We start from the raw sequence: 21,192 nt of genomic DNA on the forward strand, positions 1-21,192 counted from the left end.
GATATACGCATATATACCCTCAGCAAAATGTCCATTGATGACCCTCTTGCTGTTGCTAAGACTTTACCGATGAAGAGATCTTTTCAAACCAGCAAGAAGGTAACCTTAATATCATAGATCCACTGGAAGTGCCAATCCAGCCTTATACTAAAATTTTCAGCCACCGATGAAGACTGATCATTGTATACAGCAGGTGTTGTACAGGTGATGCAAAGGCAAACCACCGACCCTACGGTGACATATTGGAGGTGTCTCCTATGAGGAGTGGACGCTCATATTCAAATAGGCAAATCAACTCATATTCACCAAATGATGCTATGACAGTATACAGGGTGGACGATACTATTAGCACAAAAAAAAAAAGGATGCAGAGATCTATAAACAAACATCTATGGTTGATTGATAACTGCAGAAATCTATATACAAGATGGTTTTATCAAAACTATATATGCTGGGGTTTGAAGTATGTATGCAGCAAGGTGTTTAAGTAGAGATGGACAATGTAAAGGTGTACAGGCTACAGTCAATAGGCATGAGTGGTTGCTATGGTTTTTGTGCAGTAGGAAGTGGAACGGAGGGAGGTTTTGTGAAGGTATGGTAGCTACTGTTGTAACTACAAAAAAAAAAGGGGGCGAGGTGCATCAAGTGTCATGGTAATGGTGATATGCTGCAACAAGGATTACAACTAAAAAAAAAGAAAATGGCATTCAACATTATCATCGCTATGACATTTCTCAGATACATCATTGCATGGACAACAAACCAACTTCCCTTGTTATGACACTGTTAGAATTTATATGGCAACATTTAGCAGAAATCCACAAAGATGTCTGTTCATGACATATCCCATCATGTCAAAATCCCCAATAACCCACAAAGACAGCAGATACGAATTGCAATTTGTCATGGACAACAACCAACTTCCCTTGTTATGACACTGTTAGAATTTATATAGCAACTTTTAGCAGAACAAAGATGAGCAATAATGAATATGAAGATGGGGATAGAGAATCATGAGTTGGTATTTGGCCATATATATAAAAAAAAAAATGCTTCAGCACATTGCAAATATGGTCTCACGGCCAATCTTGGATACAATTCTTTTAGCATATGAATCAAGTCATATTCAAGAACAAGGTTTGATTATGCGTACAGCAACCAGCAGAATATATAAAAATGGGGCAAACACCAATGACAAAAGAAAAAAAAGAAAAAAATGAGCATCCGTGTGCCATTAACCACCTCAGCAGAAAGGTTTTCAGCCTTAAGAATCTATCCTGATTGATCCACAGGATCTCAGTCTACATGATCATGAGCTTTGAAGTTTGTGAGAGCAGAGCCACCTGTCCTGTGAATGAATTGATCATTTCCAATGTCATGGCTAATCTCTAACCTGAGCATCGGCTGTATATCTTCTAGTTTGCAAAGGCTGAACCTCACGATGATTCATAGTTCAGATGTTTGCTGGAGGCTAAAACCGCCTATCCCTATTTCATCTAAAAGAATTGATGAAGGGTGAAGGCCATGTCGTGCATGAGTGTTGGTGAAGAGTTATGCAAATCATGACCATTAAATGATATAAACGTGACAGATAATGTGCGAGCGTGGGATGTTACAAAAAGATTCACGCCAGGCACATAATGTTGATGCCGCCTACTATAGGTGGAATTAATAAGAATACTGAAAATGGAAAAGAGATCAGGGAACAGAGAAACAAGAATGTTCATATAACAAAATAGCAATGAAACCATGGACCCTGAGTTTTATGAAGCAGTTACAAAAACGCAATAAAAAAAAAAGAAAGAAAAAAAAAATGATTCTTAGGAGGGGAGAGGAGGGACAAAAGGATTGATTGGAATCTCTTGTGAAACACATCCGATCTGATACTGGGATCAGACCGGTGGTCATTCATAGGAAGCATTCCATAGGTGAAACGTAAATGGGATTGAAATAAAGTAAGCAGGGAATACAACACCCGCTGGAGTTTAAAACCTGGTTAAAAGGGGATTCGGGTATCACGATCATGGAATTAGGCGCAGTTGAACCAAAACAACAAAATAAAAAAAAAAAAACAAATGTAAAAGTAATAAATCTCATATTAGAAGAAAATGATATTGGAATTAACATATTCCTATTAATGTTGCATCGAGATAGGTTGCTCTGCTATAAGCAGACCATTCCTATCATGTATGCTTCAGAAAATAGATGCAGAATTTGTAATGGAATTTTATACTGAGAAGCAAGGAGGGAGGCGACTCTCTTACCTGTAGAGGAGGATGGGCGGCTGTCGCTTGCAGAGGAGGATGCTCGTAATGAATAAGTGGATGTAGATGATCTTTGATAAGAAGAAATAGTCCTCCAGAAGAAGCTTGAGGGAGAAATCGCTCGTGTGAAGAGGGATTTTATGGATTTTTTTTTTTAGAGGAAACTCGATGGCGATGGCTCTTAATCGATGCAAGGGGAGCGAAAGATGGATGGCGATCGTGGATGAAGTTGATGGATTGCAATGGCACCCCCGGAAAATTGTCGACTAACAGAAGCTCATGGATTGTGAGAGATGAGTTTTGATAGCTTGTAGATGGATGTACCGGAAAACCAGGGATGTTAGCCAAAAAAAAATGGATCCCTCGAGAAGTGGTGGAGGTCTCTTCTTAAAGGGGCTGTGGAGGATTCGAGAGGGAGGTCGTTGAAGATTGAGGGTGGAAAACGACGATGGTTGTTTGAAGATTGAGGGCGGAGAGGAGAAGGAAAGAGGCGTGCGGGAGAGGGATGTTGGAATTCTCTACTTTTTCCAAAAGGAGGCTTCCTTTTTAGGGAACTTTTTAAAAAATGGTTATGAAAATGAGGTTTTCAGAAAATTGTATCACAAGGCTTAAAAATTCTTTGTTTTTCCTATAACTTTTCCCAATTTTTTTGGCTTTTCATGTCATTTTTCTATTTTTTTGTATTTTTAGAATAATCCTAAAGCTTTATGAGAAGTTAAGGATTTAAAACTAATTTTTTTGTGTTTTTGTAAAAATATTTACAAAAAAAAAAAAAAAATTCTGAGAATTTTTAGAGCTATTTTGAGAAAATTTCTTCAGAAACGGGTTTTGATCCGGATTTTTGGAGGTAATATGGATTTGAAGTACTGGATTCAGATCCAGAATTAATTTTGAATATAGCTTTATGAAATTTAATTCAGAAAATCTGAAGAAATGACTTGATTTTCTCAGAAAATGGGGTTAGGGGCAAAATGGTCATTTTTACAAAATTTTGGAAAATTTGGGGTGTTCACACTTACCAGTGCTCCTATTTTGACCTTACCTTATGGTAAGGGCGGATTCGTGATTTATACTGATGCCTCTGGGTCAGGCCTAAGGGCCGTGCTGATGCAGAATAGGAAGGTGATCGCTTACGCTTCTCGACAACTTAAAATTCACGAGAAGAACTACCCAACTCACGATTTAGAGTTAGCTGCGGTGGTGTTCGCACTGAAGATATGGCGACATTACTTGTATGGGGAGCAGTTTGAAGCATTCACCGATCATAAGAGCCTTAAGTATCTATTTTCTCAGAAAGAATTGAACATGATTCAACGACGTTGGCTTGAATTCCTCAAGGATTACGACTTCACCCTCTCCTACCATCCAGGAAAGGCGAACGTCGTGGCTGACGCCCTCAGCCGCAAATCACCAGAAGTTTCGATTAATGCTTTATTTGCTGGATGGAGGTTGGTCGAAGACCTAGCCTTATGGGAACCTTTCGCGATCACTCATGGTTCTATCGGTTTATCCCACCTTGTTGCTCAACCTGAGCTATTAGCGAGAATCATCAATGGACAAAAAACTGATGCGCGCTACGAGAAGTTGAAGGCTCAGGCGATTCTGGCAGATACCCCTTTTCGTCTGAAGGAGGATGAAAGTATATGGTTGAGGGAGCGCCTTTAGGTTTCTGATGACCCGGTTCTTCGAGATGAAATTCTTGCGGAAGCCCACAAGTCTAGGTACACAATTCACCCGGGTAGCACGAAGATGTTCAAGGACCTACAACGCAGTTATTGGTGGAACGGTATGAAGCGAGACGTGGCTGAGTATGTCTCAAAGTGTTTAACGTGTCAACAGATCAAGATCGAGCACCAGAGACCCGGTGGGGTCATGCAGCAGATAGAGATCCCTCTATGGAAGTGGGAAGACGTTACCATGGACTTTATAGTCGGTCTTCCGAGGACGCGGAGAAAGCATGACACGATTTGGGTGATCGTCGATAGACTCACCAAGTCGGCTCACTTCCTACCTATCCGTCTCAACCAATCGTTGGATAGTCTCGTTGATCTCTATGTTAGAGAGATTGTGAGATTGCATGGTGTTCCAGTCTCGATTATCTCCGATCGTGATCCTAGATTCACTTCAAGGTTTTGGGGACAACTTCAGTTGGCGTTGGGCACAAAGTTGAAGTTCAGCACTGCGTTTCACCCTCAGACTGACGGGCAGTCGGAACGTACGATTCAGACCTTAGAAGACATGCTTCGAGCCTGTATGATGGACTGGAAGGGAGAGTGTGATTCCCACATCAGTTTGGCAGAGTTCGCGTATAACAACAGCTATCATGCGAGCATCGGGATGGCCCCATACAAAGCTTTATATGGGAGGCCATGTCGATCACCTGTTTACTGGGACGAGGTTGGCGAACGAAGTTTGGAGGCACCTATAGTTTTGCAACACTATACTCAACAAGTGCAGATGATTCGAGAACGACTCCGTACCGCTCAGAGTCGGCAGAAAAACTATGCAGATAGACGCCGACGAGAGCTTGTCTTCGATATTGGCGAGGTGGTTTTTGTTAAGGTATCTCCGACGAAGAGCGTATTTCGGTTCGGGAAAAAGGGAAAGCTGAGTCCTAGATACGTCGGACCGTTCGAAATCCTGGAGCGGATTGGAGAAGCAGCTTATCGCGTGGCGTTACCTCCGCAGTATGCTCAGATCCATAATGTTTTTCACATATCCATGTTGAGGAAATATGTTCACGATCCATCGCATATCATTCATTATGATGATGTGGACATTAGAGGGGACTTGACATTCGAAGAAAGACCAGTGGAGATCGTCGACCGTCGTGACCAAGTGCTTAAATCAAAAACCATTTCCTTTGTAAAGGTTCGGTGGCAACATCATGGAATTGACGAATGTACTTGGGAACCTGAGAGCGATATTAAGGAAAAATATCCTGACCTGTATTTTGATTCTTCAAGGTAATAAATATTTCGCGGACGAAATTCTTTTAAGAGGGGTAGGATGTAACACCCCATATAAAAAAAAATTTTGTTGGACCCGGGACGGGTCGGGTCCAGACCCGGGACGGGTCGGGTCCAGACCTGACCCGGGCCCCTTTTTTATTAGGGTTTTAAAAAAAAACCCGAGCAGTCGGGCGCCGCAACCCCCCTTCTCCCCCTTCGTTTCTGGGCTGGATAGGGAAACCCATCGAGGGTTTCCCCATTCGGGTGCCCCCTGCGCCTTTAAGAGAGAGGATGGAGGGCGAGGGGGGGGTCACGCCTCCCTCTTCTCTTCTCCTCCCTCTCGCAGCCCTCGCCCCCCCACTCCACGCCAGTCTCCTCCGTGCTGCGCACGTCGCCGACGCCAGCCATCGCCTCTCAGGTTAGTACCCCCTCTTCTCCTCCCTCTTCTCTTCCTCACCCCCCTCCCTGTCACCTCGCCGGGAGGCCGGCAGGCTCACAGCTGCTGTCGCGGCCTCCCACCGCCTCCCTGTGCCATCGGGGCCCCGATAGGTGGCTTACGCAGCCTCTGTCGTCCCCTTCTCTCGCTGGGGATCGCCGGAGTGCCGGCAGGGGACCTGAGGCCCCTGCGACCCCCCCCCCCCCCCTTTTTCCTTTGCTGCCACCTTGTGGCATTTGGCAGGGACTGGCCCCCCTGCCATCTTCTTGCTATCGGCAGGGGTTGGCCCCTGCCGACCTGTGCTTTTGGCAGGGGCTTGCCCCCCCTGCCATCTTCTTGCTGTCGGCAGGGGTTGGCCCCTGCCGACCTGTGCTTTTGGCAGGGGCTGGCCCCCCTGCCATCTTCTTGTTGTCGGCAGGGGTTGGCCCCTGCCGACCTGTGCTTTTGGCAGGAGCTGGCCCCCCCTGCCATCTTCTTGTTGTCGACAGGGGTTGGCCCCTGCCGACCTGTGCTTTTGGCAGGGGCTGGCCCCCCCTGCCATCTTCTTGCTGTCGGCAGGGGTTGGCCCCTGTTGACCTGTGCTTTTGGCAGGGGCTGGCCCCTGCCATCTTCTTGCTGTCGGCAGGGGCTCAGCCCCTGCCACTGTGTGCTGTTGGCAGGGGCTCAGCCCCTGCCACTTCTTGCTGTCGGCAGGGGTTGGCCCCTGCCGACCTGTGCTTTTGGCAGGGGTTGGCCCCCCCTGCCATCTTCTTGCCCTGCCGACCTGTGCTTTTGGCAGGGGCTGGCCCCTGCCATCTTCTTGCTGTCGGCAGGGGCTCAGCCCCTGCCGACCTGTGCTTTTGGCAGGGGTTGGCCCCCTGCCATCTTCTTGCTGTGGGCAGGGTTTGGCCCCTGTCGACCTGTGCTTTTGGCAGGGGTTGGCCCCCTGCCATCTTCTTGCTGTCGGCAGGGGCTCAGCCCCTGCCACTGTGTGCTGTCGGCAGGGGCTCAGCCCCTGCCATTTCATGCTGTTGGCAGGGGCTCAGCCCCTGCCACTTGGTGGCTGTCGGCAGGGGTTGGCCCCCTGCCGCCACGCTATGTTTTGGCTGGGGCTCATCCCCTGTCGCCCCGCTATTGTCGGAGGCAGGGGCTTGTCCCCCCCGCCGCTTGTCTGTTTTCGGCCAGCAGGGGCACACCCCTGATGCCTCTCTTTTTCCTATAGGCAGGTTTGTCTTTTTTTTTCTCCGCATTATTATTAACATAGCACTGTTGCAGACCTCGCAGCGGACCCCCGCTCTGGCTCCGCGGCCCGAGCCTCGTATCATCTACACGCGTAGACGCACGCAGCTGCACGACATCCCGAGGTAGGGGAAAGTCGCACGAATAGTATGTATGAACAAAATAAAATAAGACTTCTGAGATAGAATAGTTATTTTGCATACTTGTGTATCTGAAGAAATATTGACTGGTCAAAATTTACTCTTTGTGATTCTTTTGAAATTGCATAATGTAAATTCTTTGGGTAGACTCATCAAGTAGTTTAATTGGCATGCTTGTTTACGTGTAAGATTACTTAACTGATAATTGTCTATTTTGCATGATTACTCCTTTGAAACTGCATACTTAAGGTAGACTTTGTGAATAGACTCAGAATGCACTGCAATTGCTATTGTAATCGAACCTTAAGGCAGGTACGGTATGAATTTTATGTAAGATCATGGAGTGTATTGAAGTGTGAAATTTACACTTTATTGATTTTGATGTGATAATATTGGCCTCCACAGGCCAATTGCTCAAAAAAGCAAAACATGTCATGTAGGAACCAAAGAAATCATAAAACATTATCGTAGTTGTACCTCTCGGAGAGTATGATCGTACTTTTGGATAAGTACGTCCCATGTGGGTTACGATGCTGGGTTGATGAGGTTGTAGCAACCTCGATGAGTGCAATTAGCACATTGCTGAGATCACATAAGTAGTGACCATTTCGCCTTCACAGGCAAGATGCTCGAGTGGGTCTAATGGACCAGAGCATGTAGGATGGGGCGGCGGGTAAGAAACCCCCGTCGTACCCATCCGATCTTCACGGTTCATCAAGGGTGAGGATGGATGGTACAAAGACTCCGATGGACAGGTTGTTAACAACCACCCCACGAGCAAAAGACTCGGTTTTCCCCAGTCATCGGAGTTAGGGGAATTGGGATTTCCATAAATTATCCTATGTGGTAATTCACAGGCACTTCTGCAGAAGTTGGATGCATCCATGGACCACGAATGCCTTTGGGGATTTACTCTATTGGTCACTGACCGTCCCCTTAGGAGCGGACTCAGTCAACCATCCGGGTTAATGAAAACACCTGACATAATAAACCCCCGGATCGGTCTCGGCTGTTTCTACGTTTCGCGTCTGTGCGTACCCACAGGCCAGTTAATATCAGAACTTAAAGAATATATTCAGGAATAGATATAGATGACTGAGACTTACACTGCTTCTCTTTGCACTTATTACATTTGTTAGAATAGACTACAACTGCCTTAATTGCTTAAATATCATAACTGCTTATCTCATGAATGTCCTGTTTTATTTTCATTCTACTTATCTGTTCGTGCACCTACTGGTTTGTTATGAAACTGACCCATTTCATGGGCAGGTGAGGAGTAGGACTTCACTGGCGGCCGATGGCGTGGTGCAACGTGGATCAAGATTCATTTTCTTTCTGCTGGCGGCTTGGCTCTGGGACTTTTTGGAGTTTTTCTTAGATTTATTGAACTTTGGAATAAAATGCTCATTTTGTAATAAACTGCAGATTTTAATCGATTGCCTTATTTCTTAAATTCCTTTAAGATGTTGTACATGTGAATGATGGTTTTTCAGCTAACGTACCCAGGATTGTTGACTTGTGTTCCTTTCTAAATGTCTTCCGCTGTTGTTTTTAAATATTAAACTTTAAATCTTTGAAAGGTTTTTCGATAAGGTTTTCGAAATCACAAGTCGAAATTTTGGGGCGTTACAGGGAGCCCCCAACGGTCACATTTGTGACCGTTGGGGGCCCCCAACGACTCTATTGGGGGACCCCCAATGCACTTTAAATAAAATCAAAAAAGAAAAAAGAAAAGATAAAAAAGAATTACAAAAAAATAAATAAGAAAAATTACAACATATTCCAAAAGGAATATGCGCAAAACAGGAAATTACAAAAATACCCTTTTGGGTAAATATATATTTATATATATAGAAATATATGTACATATAATATATTATATGTAAATATATCTCTATGTATATAAATATATATATATATTTATATTTACAATAATGATTTTAGGAGATACATTTTAACAAACATCACTTTGGACTTTATCGTCGGTTTGCCTAGGACACGAAGAAACAACAATGCGATTTGGGTGATCGTTGACCGACTCACCAAATCGGCTCATTTTCTTCCTATCCGTATTAGTCAGTCCTTAGACAGTTTGGTAGATCTCTACATTCGTGAGATTGTGAGGTTGCACGGTGTTTCAGTATCTATCATCTCTGATCGTGATCTGAGGTTTACCTCGAGGTTTTGGGGACAACTTCAAATCGCTTTGGGTACGAATTTAAAGTTCAGCACTGATTTTCACCCTCAGACAGACGGACAGTCCGAACGCACAATTCAGACTTTGGAGGACATGTTGCGTGCGTGCATGATGGACTGGAAGGGAGAATGGGATTCTCATACCAGTCTGGCCGAATTCGCGTACAACAACAGTTATCACGCTAGCATCGGGATGGCCCCTTACGAGGCCTTGTATGGGAAGCCCTGTCGTTCGCCTCTCTACTGGGATGAGGTTGGCGAGCGAATGATGGAATCTCCTGTAGTGCTACAACACTACACTCAGCAGGTGCAAATGATACGAGAGCGACTCCGTACTGCACAGAGTCGGCAGAAAAGTTACACGGATTATCGTCGTCGAGAGCTCACCTTCTCGATAGGAGATATGGTTTTTGTTAAAGTATCTCCCACAAAGAGCGTATTTTGGTTTGGTAAAAAGGGAAAGCTAAGCCCTAGATTTGTCGGACCGTTCGAGATCCTGGAACGGATTGGTGAAGCAGCTTATCGTGTGGCTTTACCTCCTCAGTACGCTCAGATCCATAATGTTTTTCATGTATCCATGCTTCAGAAATACGTTCAGGACCCATCACACATCATCCATTATGATGATGTAGACATTCAGAAGGATTTGTCTTTCGAGGAAAGACCAGTCGAGATCGTTGATCGTCAAGATCAAGTGCTTAGATCTAAGACGATATCTCTTGTAAAGGTGCGTTGGAAGCACCATGGGATAGAGGAATGTACTTGAGAGCCTGACTATGATATTAGGGAGAAATACCCTGACTTGTACTTTGATCGACAAGTTCAATTTAATTTCGAGGACGAAATTATTTTAAGGAGGGTTGGATGTAAAACACAATAAAAAAAGATCGGACCCGGGTCGGGTCCAGACCCGACCCGGATCCAACCCATGCCCAGCCCCTCGAAAACCCCTTTTCAGGGGGGCTGGCAGCCAACGGCAGGGGGGGGGGGGATCTCCAGCGACACAGGGGGCGGGCCCTATGTGCGCCCCCTCCCTATAAAAAGGCGAGAGGGGAGAGGGGAGGGCTTACGAGCCTCCCCCGACCCCCCGACTCTCTCTCTCTCATCTCTCGTCTCTCCCCTCTGTCTCTGCTCTCTCTCCCCCCGACTTTGTCCCTCGCTCTCCACTCCGGCGAGCTTCCTTCACGGCAGCCACTCCCCGGCAACCTCCCTTCCCTCGGCAGCCCAGGTAAGCACCCCTTCTCCTCTCGTTTCCCCTCCCCCCTCTTTTCTTCCTCTGGTTCGCCGGAAGGCCGGCGGCCCCTGCCGAGCCTTCCTCCTCCCTTTTCCGTCAGGCAAGGGGCTCCGCCCCCCTTGCCTTCCTCTTTTTAGCAGGCAGGTGGCTCCGCCTTCCTTGCCCTCATCTTCTTAGCAGCCTGCCCTTTTTACTTTTCTGGCAGGGGCCATGGCCCCTGCCCTTCCCTTTCGTATAGGGGCTGATGGCCCCTACCCTTCCCTTAAGAAAGGAAGCAGGAGCCTTCGGCTCCTGCCTCATTCCTTGGAAAACCAGCAGGGGTCGATGACCCCTACCCCTCTCTTGACCGACAGGGGCCTCTGGCCCCTGTCTCTTTTTTTTCTCTGTCGAGCAAAAGCTCGGCAGGGGCCATTGGCTCCTGCCTCCTCTCCTGTTAAGCCGCAGGTTGCCTTTGGCCCCTGCACACCCTCTCCCTACTCATTTCCTTGGCAGGGGCCATCGGCCCCTGCCCCTTTCTTTTAAAATCTGGAAGGAGCCGAAGGCTCCTGCCCCTCTTTTCTTTAAAACCCAGCAAGGGCCTCCTAAGGCCCTTGCCCTTCTTTTTTTTAAAACCCAGCAGGGGCCGAGGCCCCTGCCCTCCTTTAGATATCCGGTAGGGGCCGATGGCCTCTGCACCTGTCTGCTTTAACGGCATGGGTCATTGGACCCTACCCCGTTCTTTTTCATAACTGTAGGGGCCAATGACCCCTGCATTGAGTCACGGAAAAATCAAGTTTTCTCCCTATCCTTATTCGTTTTTATGCCTTGTAAAAGTCATACTTCTGTAGTGTTGCGCAACGGAGCTCGTTCGCGCCCCGCGAACTAAACCAACGATCACCTACGCTCGTAGACGACTTCCTCGCAATACCCCAAGGTAGGAGAAGTTGCACAAGGACTTAAATAATTAAATCAAGCTTAAATAATTAAAGATTGAAAGGACTTAATGATATATTTATATACATATACGTATATAAGTACACTTTTAAATCAAGGATGCGGTTTCGCGATCCTTGTCCTTTGCTTTCGCATTTCTTGTTTCTGTTTGTCGTTGCGCTTTGCGCTCAGGCTTTTGTTTTAGCAATTACTACTTACTGCCTTTTAATTCAAGGACGCGGTTTCGCGATCCTTGTCCTTTGCTTTCGCATTTCCTATTTCAGTTTGTCGTCGCGCTTTGCGCCCAGGCTTTTGCTTTCGTATTTACTACTTACTGTCTTTTAATTCAAGGACGCGGTTTCGCGATCCTTGTCCTTTCCTTTCGCATTTCCTATTCCTGTTTGTCGTCGCGCTTCGCGCCCAGGCTCTTGCTTTTTCATTATTATCTTTCGTTTTTGCCTTGCCATCGATTCAGCGTATTCGGGAGGATTACCTATTCAACTATTTTACCCGATATATTTTGGGAAAACCCTTGATCTGGGGCAAGATCAAGTTATTGGGTGATGGGTTCTTTTGCGAAGCCCATTTACCAAAACCAGTGTCGTGACTTGCATAGCACCCAGACACTGCGTCATCGGATGTCAGATTCGAGAAAATCACATGACATATGTTGGCAAGTTGTGGGTCGTTTCGAAAGATTTAAAATGTTAAAATAGCTTTTTAAAACTTTATATCTCTGCGAAACACGCTTCCGAGGCTCCTATTAAGGACCTATATCCCTTTCCTCGTAAGTGTACTCTTGAACATGCGAGGCATGTTAGTACTACGACGATTGGCTGAGAGGGTCTTATGACCTCGATTAGTGCTTTGTGCACGTTGTTGAAAACACATATAAAAATGGGATCGCCTTCATAGGCAAGATGCTCGTTTTGGTCTAATGGACCAGAGCATGGAGAATGAGGCAACGGCTAAGAAACTCCGTCGCGCTCAATTCAACCTGGCTTCGCCAAGAGAGAGGACGAGGGTACCAACTCCGATGGACAGACCATTTATGGCTTTTTAAAATGGCAAAAGACTTGTTTTCCCCAGTCATCGGAGGTTAGGGGGATAGGGGCTACATAAGTTAGCCTAACACTTCTGCAGAAGTTGGATGCATCCCTATCAGGCCTTGGAGACTTACTCTCTCGACCATCGGTCGTCTCCATAGGAATAGGATTCAGTCAGCCAACCGAGGTATCTTAAAATACTTAACATAATGAACACTCGGCTTGGTCTCGGCTGTTTCGACTCACGTGCCATGTATGTACCCGCATGGCCGGTTAACAAGTAATAACTAATTTGAGCATGCTCATCTTTTCAGTTTGTTGTACTTAGTTTGTTTCTCTAGTCTATCTGCTTAGTTTGCTCATTACTACCTACTGCATAAATTATCTATGCCTAATTTAGTTTTTTCTGTTTTTTTGCTCACCTACTAGTTTTTCGTAAAACTAACTCATTTCATGGGTACAGGTGACGAATAGGTGCATCAGGCGATGGCGCGACTGCAAGATGATTTAAGGATCCACTGTTTCTGCTCGTAGTTCTTCTCCTGGACATTTTGGTTTTTTATACGGTTTTCTCTAGAGGAAATCCAAATTTTGTACAAACTTGACACTCTCTTTGAATAGAAGAAATGGTTTTCTAAGTATTAAAACAGATCGTCCATGGTAAATCTTTGTTCTCTCGCTAACGTGCCCAAGGTTGTCAAACTTGTCCTTTTTCTTTTAAAGAAATCGTTTCCGCTGATTTTAAAAATAAACTCTGTAAAGAAAATGAATTTTTCAACTATATCAAGGAAATTATTAAGTTCGAAATTTTTGGGTGTTACAATTAGTGTCACCATCCCATAATAGGATATTAACTGCATTCAGTAATAGTCTCAGCTTTTGTGTGGGATGTGCAATATACTAATGGATGCTAACAGAATAAGGTAAATGTAGTGCAAAAAGGTGTTCCGCTAACTAGTTGACTATTGGTAAAAAAAAAAAAAAACAAGCCTGTGGTAAAAGCATGATTTTTCAAGAGGTTCTCCATGATTAATTTTAATCTTTTGGCCATCTTTCTTCTTGCTTTTGGCAATTACCAGGGGTTGTCTCCTTTGCAAAATAGAAGGGCTTTATGATGAATGATGGTGGCTGATGTCCTATGAAGTGAAAGATCCATTAGAAACTATTGGTAGGCACATGACATGATCTATCCTTTGCCAATCCTTCTTCAAAACAGGCCCCCTCGTCCCCCCCCATCCTCCTTTCTGTGCATGCATGTGTCTGTGTATATGTTTGTGTGTGTTCATGCAGGAATTCCTGGAGTATTAGCCAATCATGAGGTGGTAGAAAATCAAAATACCATAAGTCAGTAAAGTAGGCTATCCGACTGATATTTTGACATGAGCTAGTCACCATATGCTCAAAAAAGTTGTCATTATATCAAGAAAATAAATGTTTGATATAAAAATCATCACGGTGGTAGTAGTTCATTCATTTTTATAAAGTATCTTGGTATCAGCCTTCTATTTTCTGAAAGCCGATCCCATGTAGTTGGGATAAGGTTGATGATGATGATGTTAGCCTTCTATTTTCCTTAAATCTTTAATCAATCATTGTGCATTTGGAACTATCTCCTTCATTCTCTAGAAATTGAGTGCTAACAGTGTTAGCACAAAATTGTTGTGTGATTCTAGTTCCAGAATATGGTTGTGGCTTGCTAGGAATGTTTTTGTTCATTCATATAATGGTTCACTTCTTTTTCCTCTTCTTTTTATTTTTTTACAGTGCCCTACAGCTATTGTGCCCTTTTTTGGTGACCAGTTCTTCTGGGCTGATAGAGTACATGAGAAAGGAGTTGGTCCTGCACCAATACCAATTCATGAGCTCAGCATAGAACGATTGTCAAATGCAATAAAATTCATGCTTGATCCTGAGGTAATATTAGCAAAGCACTTGGGCACTATTTTGGTTTCCAGATATGATATGTATTCCTATCTGTAGTTATATACCAACCTGTCTTATAATTTCCTTGGCAATCTTTTACTTGGACATAATTTTGACGAAGTTATTGTACTGATTTACCTGAAGTGCTAAGTATGAATCCCACGTGGCAAATCAGTCTATGAAGTGATATTCTATATGTTTTGTTTAAAAGAAAGCAAACATATTCATTTAATATTTTCATCAGTGTTTTTGCTGTTTAGCTAAATTGATGATTATGTTATTGAGTTGTTGCTCCAAACACGAATAACTATATTCTGACAAATTTAATTAGAGCATTTTTATGTTTTATTGTCAATTTTTACCTCTGCTGAAGTTTATTGTTTGCCTTCTCGGTTTCTGAGTTTTCTTGATGAATGTTCATTATAGATTAAATCCCATGTGCTGCAAGTGTTCTTTTTCTCAGGCTGTGTTTGAAGGAGGCAAACGAGGAGGTCCCTCTTGTTTGCTAGGACCCCGAAGTTATAATATTACACATGGGATGTATCCTGTATGAATAATGTCTTAATTTTCTCTTCTTGTTGGTCTCTATCTTTCCTTCTATACTGTGTTTGGTTTCATTTTGTCCTTTTTTGAACTTAATAATGCTGTCAAATATTTATGGTTATTCTTCTTTGCTGATTTTTCAAATTTTATTTTGCTCGTGTATTTTCCACCACACATCATCACATTGATGTGTTTATTCTTTAAACTAGTTGGCAGTTGCAGGCTTATTGAAAATTTAATATTTTTTCGCAGTACATTTCTTCAGAATAGGAAAGAGAGCTTGGTTATGCTGTCAGTTGTATGGATTGCTTTATAACTGTTTCATGATGAATGGTGGTTCCTTCATTTGCATGTGTTCAAAGACTTTGCCTTGATTAATTTGGTTGTAGAAGTCATCAAATGGGTGAAATTGTGTTGGTGTGTTGCAGGTAAAACTAGTCGCACTTGAGTTAGCAAAAAGTATTGGAAATGAAGATGGTGTGGCTGCAGCCGTAGATGCTTTTCACTGCCATTTGCCTCCAGAACTACCATTGCCAACTGTTGCCTCGGAGGGAACAGGAAACCCCATACAGTCGATGATTCTGGCCATGGAAAAGTGTTGTTGTCTGCCTTGTATCTCTTAGTTGTATTCCTGATACAAAGAGATTGTAATATTCTTTCATTGCTCTTTCGTTATGCTCTCTAGTGGCTGCATATGTTTCTGTGGGGTGTGACGCAATAAATAATGAAACATACAGGTGTTCTTTTTCTCCTCAGGACCTCGATTGTAGAAATCCTCTCCTTTGGCTGATATTAGGATGTAAAAGAATGTAGAATTTGGCTTGAAATGATTCATAATATTTTGTGATTACTATAGAAGTGTCATAAACAACTAATGCATAGTTCAATGTTTGGATTCCCTTTTAATTACGTACCAAATCGATTGAAATTGCTTCTTTAGGTGGCGTTCTGGTCATTTGTGTCATCTGAAATTTGTCACCATCAAATATTTACATATGCATGTTGAATTATTGCGCACAGTGAAAATATCGCAATATGTTCTTGATTTGATTTTCACATATTTTTGTAAGTTCTATTCTTTTTTATATTCACATTTATTTTGTTCAAGATTTTCCTAAAACCTCGTTAAAATAAAATATTTTGAATTCTCCTGAAAATTTGATTAATAAATTGCAATTTAAAACTTGTCACTATTGTAGTGGATCGAATCTTTTGTCAGTGTTGCATTTTTTTTATGGAAAATGACTGTACTTTATGACGAAAATGACATGTTTCTTAAAATGATTGACAATTTACCAAATTCATCGAATGAACAATATCACATGTTCTCAATTTTTTTTTACTTTTATCTCTCATCGGAGAGAATTTTTTATTTTTGCATGTCATAATGCTAAAATAATACTCCTACGAAACTCGTCAACAAAATCGCATCTCAAGTTGCGAAAATTTTAAAAATTTATGAAACTCATTACGAGTTTTACACAAAAACCTACGTAAATCATAAAATTTGCATAAGTTCGATAATTGTGAAATTGTTGACGAGTATCGCATGAAGGATTACCAAAATCTAAAATATTTGTAAAATCTCTTATTTGAATTGCACCTGTATTGTGGAATTATTTTTCCTTGCGAAATTTTGTCTCATATAAATGACGGTTTGTCTCACAACCTTTTTTTCATCTAGATGCCCTATTTTCACAACACGTATCATTCTTGTGGTCCCAAATCCTTTCGATGATTTTTTAACAATATTTTGGCGACATTCAGATGAATATTTTAGTGGGTGGCAATTTTGCAAAAATCTCTCATCAACAGCAGTTCATTGAGAGCACCGATGGAAAACCTTAAATTTTGGCCTTCCTCCATTGAGTTTTTTGGCTAATCTCCTTTGAATATTCAGGTAAAACCATCGGCAATGACTTCATCGACATCCTTCAATGAGCTTTTTTTGGTAAGGTTACTGATGGCTAGGTTTTTCAGTGAATAGTTTTTCATTGTTATTTTTTTGGTAATAATAATTTTTTTTGAATTGGTTATATGTGTCAGTTACATCCCTCAGTTTGTTTTGCATACATATTATTCAGTTTAATCGGTTGTTTTTCAGTTTTTTGGGTGTGTATAATATTGCATGTTAGTTTCCTCATTCTTTTTAGTTTTTACATATATAATATCTAATTTATTGTTATAGTTTTTTTTACGAGATGACACCAAAGATTGTTGCATGTATAGGTGTTATTAGTTTTTACATGTATATTATTCAGTTTACTGTTTTGATTTTTGCATGTATATTATCTAGTTTAATGTTATCTTAGGAATTAAGTTTTTTATTAAAAGATGGCATTAAAGAAGAAGAAAAATAAACAAGTTACATCAGTCAACACAAAAAAGAAAAATAACAGGCAGAATCAGCCTAACAAGCAAAATAAGCCTTAAGGACCTGTAGCATTTGATGGTTAAGTGGTGTTTCACAACACATCTTGACACATATAATAAACTTGTCACTCTGAAAGAGAGAGATCCTGCTCTAACACCAAAAATCAAGTTGTTACATTTTGTCCATAAAAAATATAGCCTTAGCAATCTGCAGTGTACAAATATGTGCTCATCCAATTCGTTGTATGCAGTTTCAATAAATGAGCTGCTAAAATTTTTAGAGTGGCCTAAAAGTGTTGTTGAATCTGCAAAAAAAAATTAATGATATTGCGGTCAAATATTTCTCTCATCCCTGAAGCATCGAAGGAGGGGGAGGGGAACTCATTGGTGAAGTAGTTTAAGCCATTGGCTAAAGGTGAGGTTGTTGCCAACCTCAATACCCAACTTGATGGAGACATGGCCACTTTTAGTGGTAGTGGGAAGATGGAGGTAATTCTTTAGGATGTCTCTAAATTGAAGGAGAGTAGTCGCTCATATATGGAGAAGAGTATGGTTGAGGTTGGGGCAATTATGAAGGGTCCTCAGGCAGAAGATGGGATTATGGAGGATTCTCAGGTAGAGGAGAGCAATGTGATACTACATAGTGCACAAGAGGCTCATTATCCCATAAAGATTTATTATATTAAATGTATTTTCGAAAATTCTTGGAGATCACCCCATGGATCGCACTTGGAATTGTTGTAATCATTGACTTACATCGATGAATATGCATGGGGAGCTACCGTTCTTGCACACATGTATGCAGGTTTGTCTTAATGCAAGACTGACAGAAAAAATATTGTAGGCATTTTGGTTTTGTTAGATGTATTCATTCTTTCAAGTTTCCTATTTGATATTTTTTTGCATTTGTTATTTATAAATTGTTGATGTGGTACTAATCATTGTATTGATCCTTACAGGTTTGGATATAGGGGTACATATTTATTGGAAGGCCCTTGAGACGTAACCCTTTTTCACGTGTTGTAATGTGGAGATACATACGCGACAATGAGGATAAAAATGATCGAAGAGGGTTAGGTCCTAATATCAAAGAGGTGTTTGCATAGCACAATTAAAGAACATCATTGAAGCACATACAAGTTTTCTTCAAATAATTTGTTAGAAGTATTCATTTTGTTGGTGGAGGTGTTCATTCTTTTGTGGTTGTGCACGTGAGAGACCTTGCAAGTTATGACATTTGGTTGCATAACATAAACGAAGTTGAGTGGCAACTAGCCATTTGAGTGGTCCTGCAGTTTGGGTTTGTTCAACAAACACCTTGTCGCCCTTGAGTAGTTAGTAAAACAATCCATAGCACAATGAAGGATTGCCCCACTCCGTTTGAATACGAACTGAAATACTGGTGCGGCAGTGGGGAAGACACCAAAAGAGAATCCAGGTAATATCGTGTGTGTTTTCATGGTTTTTAAATTTAAAAACTATGAAATTTTGGCTAAGTATTTTATGAATATGATAAAAATCTTAAAAAATACCTTTAAATATAGCTGACATCAGTTGGGTCTGAGCATGGCCCAGAGCCCACTGACAAGACCTAGTTGAGCCAATTATTATTTAAGAAACTTTTTGTTTTTAGAAAATTGAGCAAAATTCAAGTTAAATTCAGGCAAAATTTAAATACAAAAATCAGGTAAGTATATTGTTAGATGTGTCTCATAATTTTGCGAACGTTGGTGCCTTGTTTTTTTGAAATCTGGTTACGGTTGGCCCAAAAATCGTGTTTTTCAAAAATGACCCACCTCTATTTTTTATTTTTTCTGGATTAGATCGGACTAGATCCACTCCATTTGATCCAAGTTGATATAGAACTAGACCCAATCCAGGATCCATATTGACTAGGATCTTGTCTAGGTTAGATCCATATAGATTTGAATATGGATTTGAATATGAGATCCAAATCTGGATCTGAAATCCATCCATGGCAATTTTAAAACTACCTTGAATTTAAAGTTTAAAAACAACTTTAAAATAGAATACAGATGAGGTAGAGTTCTACCTGAGGTAGAACTCTACCCCATATGGGCTTTCAGACCCCCCTTGAAATATTTCTTGAGAATATTAATTTAAAATAAAATAAAAGAGATAAAATCTAGATGGATAAAGAAGGTAGAAGGTAGAGTTCTACATATGGTAGAACTCTACCCATATGAGAGGGCTCTAGAAGAGACTTCACCCTCTCTCTAGAAGACCTAATATATATATATATATATATATATATATATATATAAGGGGTCTAACTCGTCTCTCTCTAGATCCAATTTTCTAGAGAGAGATAGAGAGGGGGGGGGGGAGGAGAGAGAGAAGGAAAAAGGGGAAAAAAAGAAAAGAAAGAAAGTGAAACAAAGAAGGAAAAGGAAGAAGAAGGGAAAGGAGAGGAGGAAATCCAACTTCCTTATCGAACACTTTTTTTCGATCTTTTTCTACATCCAATCTAAGGTATTGGTTCCTCTCTAGATTTGAATAGGGCGAAACGATTTTAAATCTAATTCATGCAAATTTTCAAGGAAAAAATAAAATTTGATTCCAAAAACATGTTTAAACCTATGTCTTGATTTGTGATTTTGTATATTTTGGGTTTGATGTAGCCATGCCAATGATTTTCATATTTTAACATGTCTTCGACATCAAGTTATTCTTGGATTCACGTACAGACTGTCAATTTCTGCATCTACTCCTTTTTATACTGAATATATATATATATATATATATATATATATATATATATATATATATATATATATATATATATATATATATATATATATATATATATATAATTTTGGCCTTGCAGATTTTGGCATAGGTTGGTTTTTTTTATCGTTTGTGCTCAAAGAATAATATACATATATATTTTCTGATTTGGAATCAGATTTGACCCAAAATAGGTTGCTGGCTTCATCATATGGGCATCTTGATCAGATCTGCCTATATGTTTGCATAGGTAGTCTCATTAGACCAGTCGATAGGCATACGAGTGGTTTTGATGGTTGAATCAGTTTATTTTCAGGTCTTGAAGCATATAACATGCTATTGATAATTTTTCCTTAATGTTATCAAATCTGAATTATGCTAGTATGTTAATCAGATATGTTGTAAATTTGTTATTTTTTAAGAAGTTATCAACTTGTTTATAGGTTAATCTTGTTGACTATAATGAAACATGTGTTTCAATTATTAGATTATTACGGTCTTGACTGTTAGCAGACAGATTATAAATGATGTCAATGTTGTCATATTGTTTGGCATTTAAAATAGTTTTGATGTTGATATGTTGATTGTTGTCAACACTAATTTGGAACTATTTTTATGTTGTCTTGTTGACTGACGTTAATTTATTCTGGATGTTGCCATAATGACTATTTTTAAATGCTGAGATTATGTTGATCATATGTTTAAATGTGAAATGTTATTGGGCAGCATAGTGTTGCATATTTTTGTGCAGCGCTAACCTGCTGTCCTCGACATGTTGCGTGTTTCTACAACAACAACATGCTATCGACAAATATTATTGCTCAGTAGCAGCATGTTGTCAACAACATGTTGTTGTACATATGTTGCAGCAAGTCAGACCTACCGACAGTGTGTGTTGGAAGTCTGGACAGATTTGTTATGCTCTATTCATGTGCAAATCTGATCCAAATTTATTGTAACATGTGTGTTCAGATCTGGACCAGATCTGTTGTAACATACTTGTTGACAGTCTGGACAGATCTGCTATGCCCCATTTGTGTATAGATCTGATCCAAATCTGTTGTAAAATGTGTATGCAGATCTGGACCAGATCTGCTATAACATATGTGTATGCAGTCTGGACAGATCTGTTGTGTCTCACTTGTGTGCATATGTGATCCAGATCTGCTGTAATATAAGTATGCAGACTAGATTTGATCTTTTGT

At 41.2% G+C, this 21,192-nt stretch overlaps 1 protein-coding gene across 2 annotated transcripts in view; it reads left to right on the forward strand.

Annotated features, from left to right (window-relative positions):
- Positions 1-15,734, forward strand: part of LOC149847120 (sterol 3-beta-glucosyltransferase UGT80B1-like) — a 249,396-nt gene extending 233,662 nt beyond the window's left edge. For both annotated transcript variants that reach the window (XR_016430342.1, XM_089996829.1), the window contains exons 14-15: positions 14,165-14,314; positions 15,295-15,734. Coding sequence is in view for 1 of the 2 variants with exons in the window: in XM_089996829.1 (XP_089852955.1) it covers positions 14,165-14,314; positions 15,295-15,489 (345 nt within the window). In the remaining variant the exon portion in view is untranslated. The remainder of the gene's footprint in view (positions 1-14,164; positions 14,315-15,294) is intronic.
- Positions 15,735-21,192: the final 5,458 nt, after the last annotated feature.

This window comes from Nuphar pumila, chromosome 2 (genome assembly GCF_984573655.1).
Source record: "Nuphar pumila chromosome 2, dmNupPumi1.hap1.1, whole genome shotgun sequence".
Classification (NCBI taxonomy): Eukaryota; Viridiplantae; Streptophyta; class Magnoliopsida; order Nymphaeales; family Nymphaeaceae; genus Nuphar; species Nuphar pumila.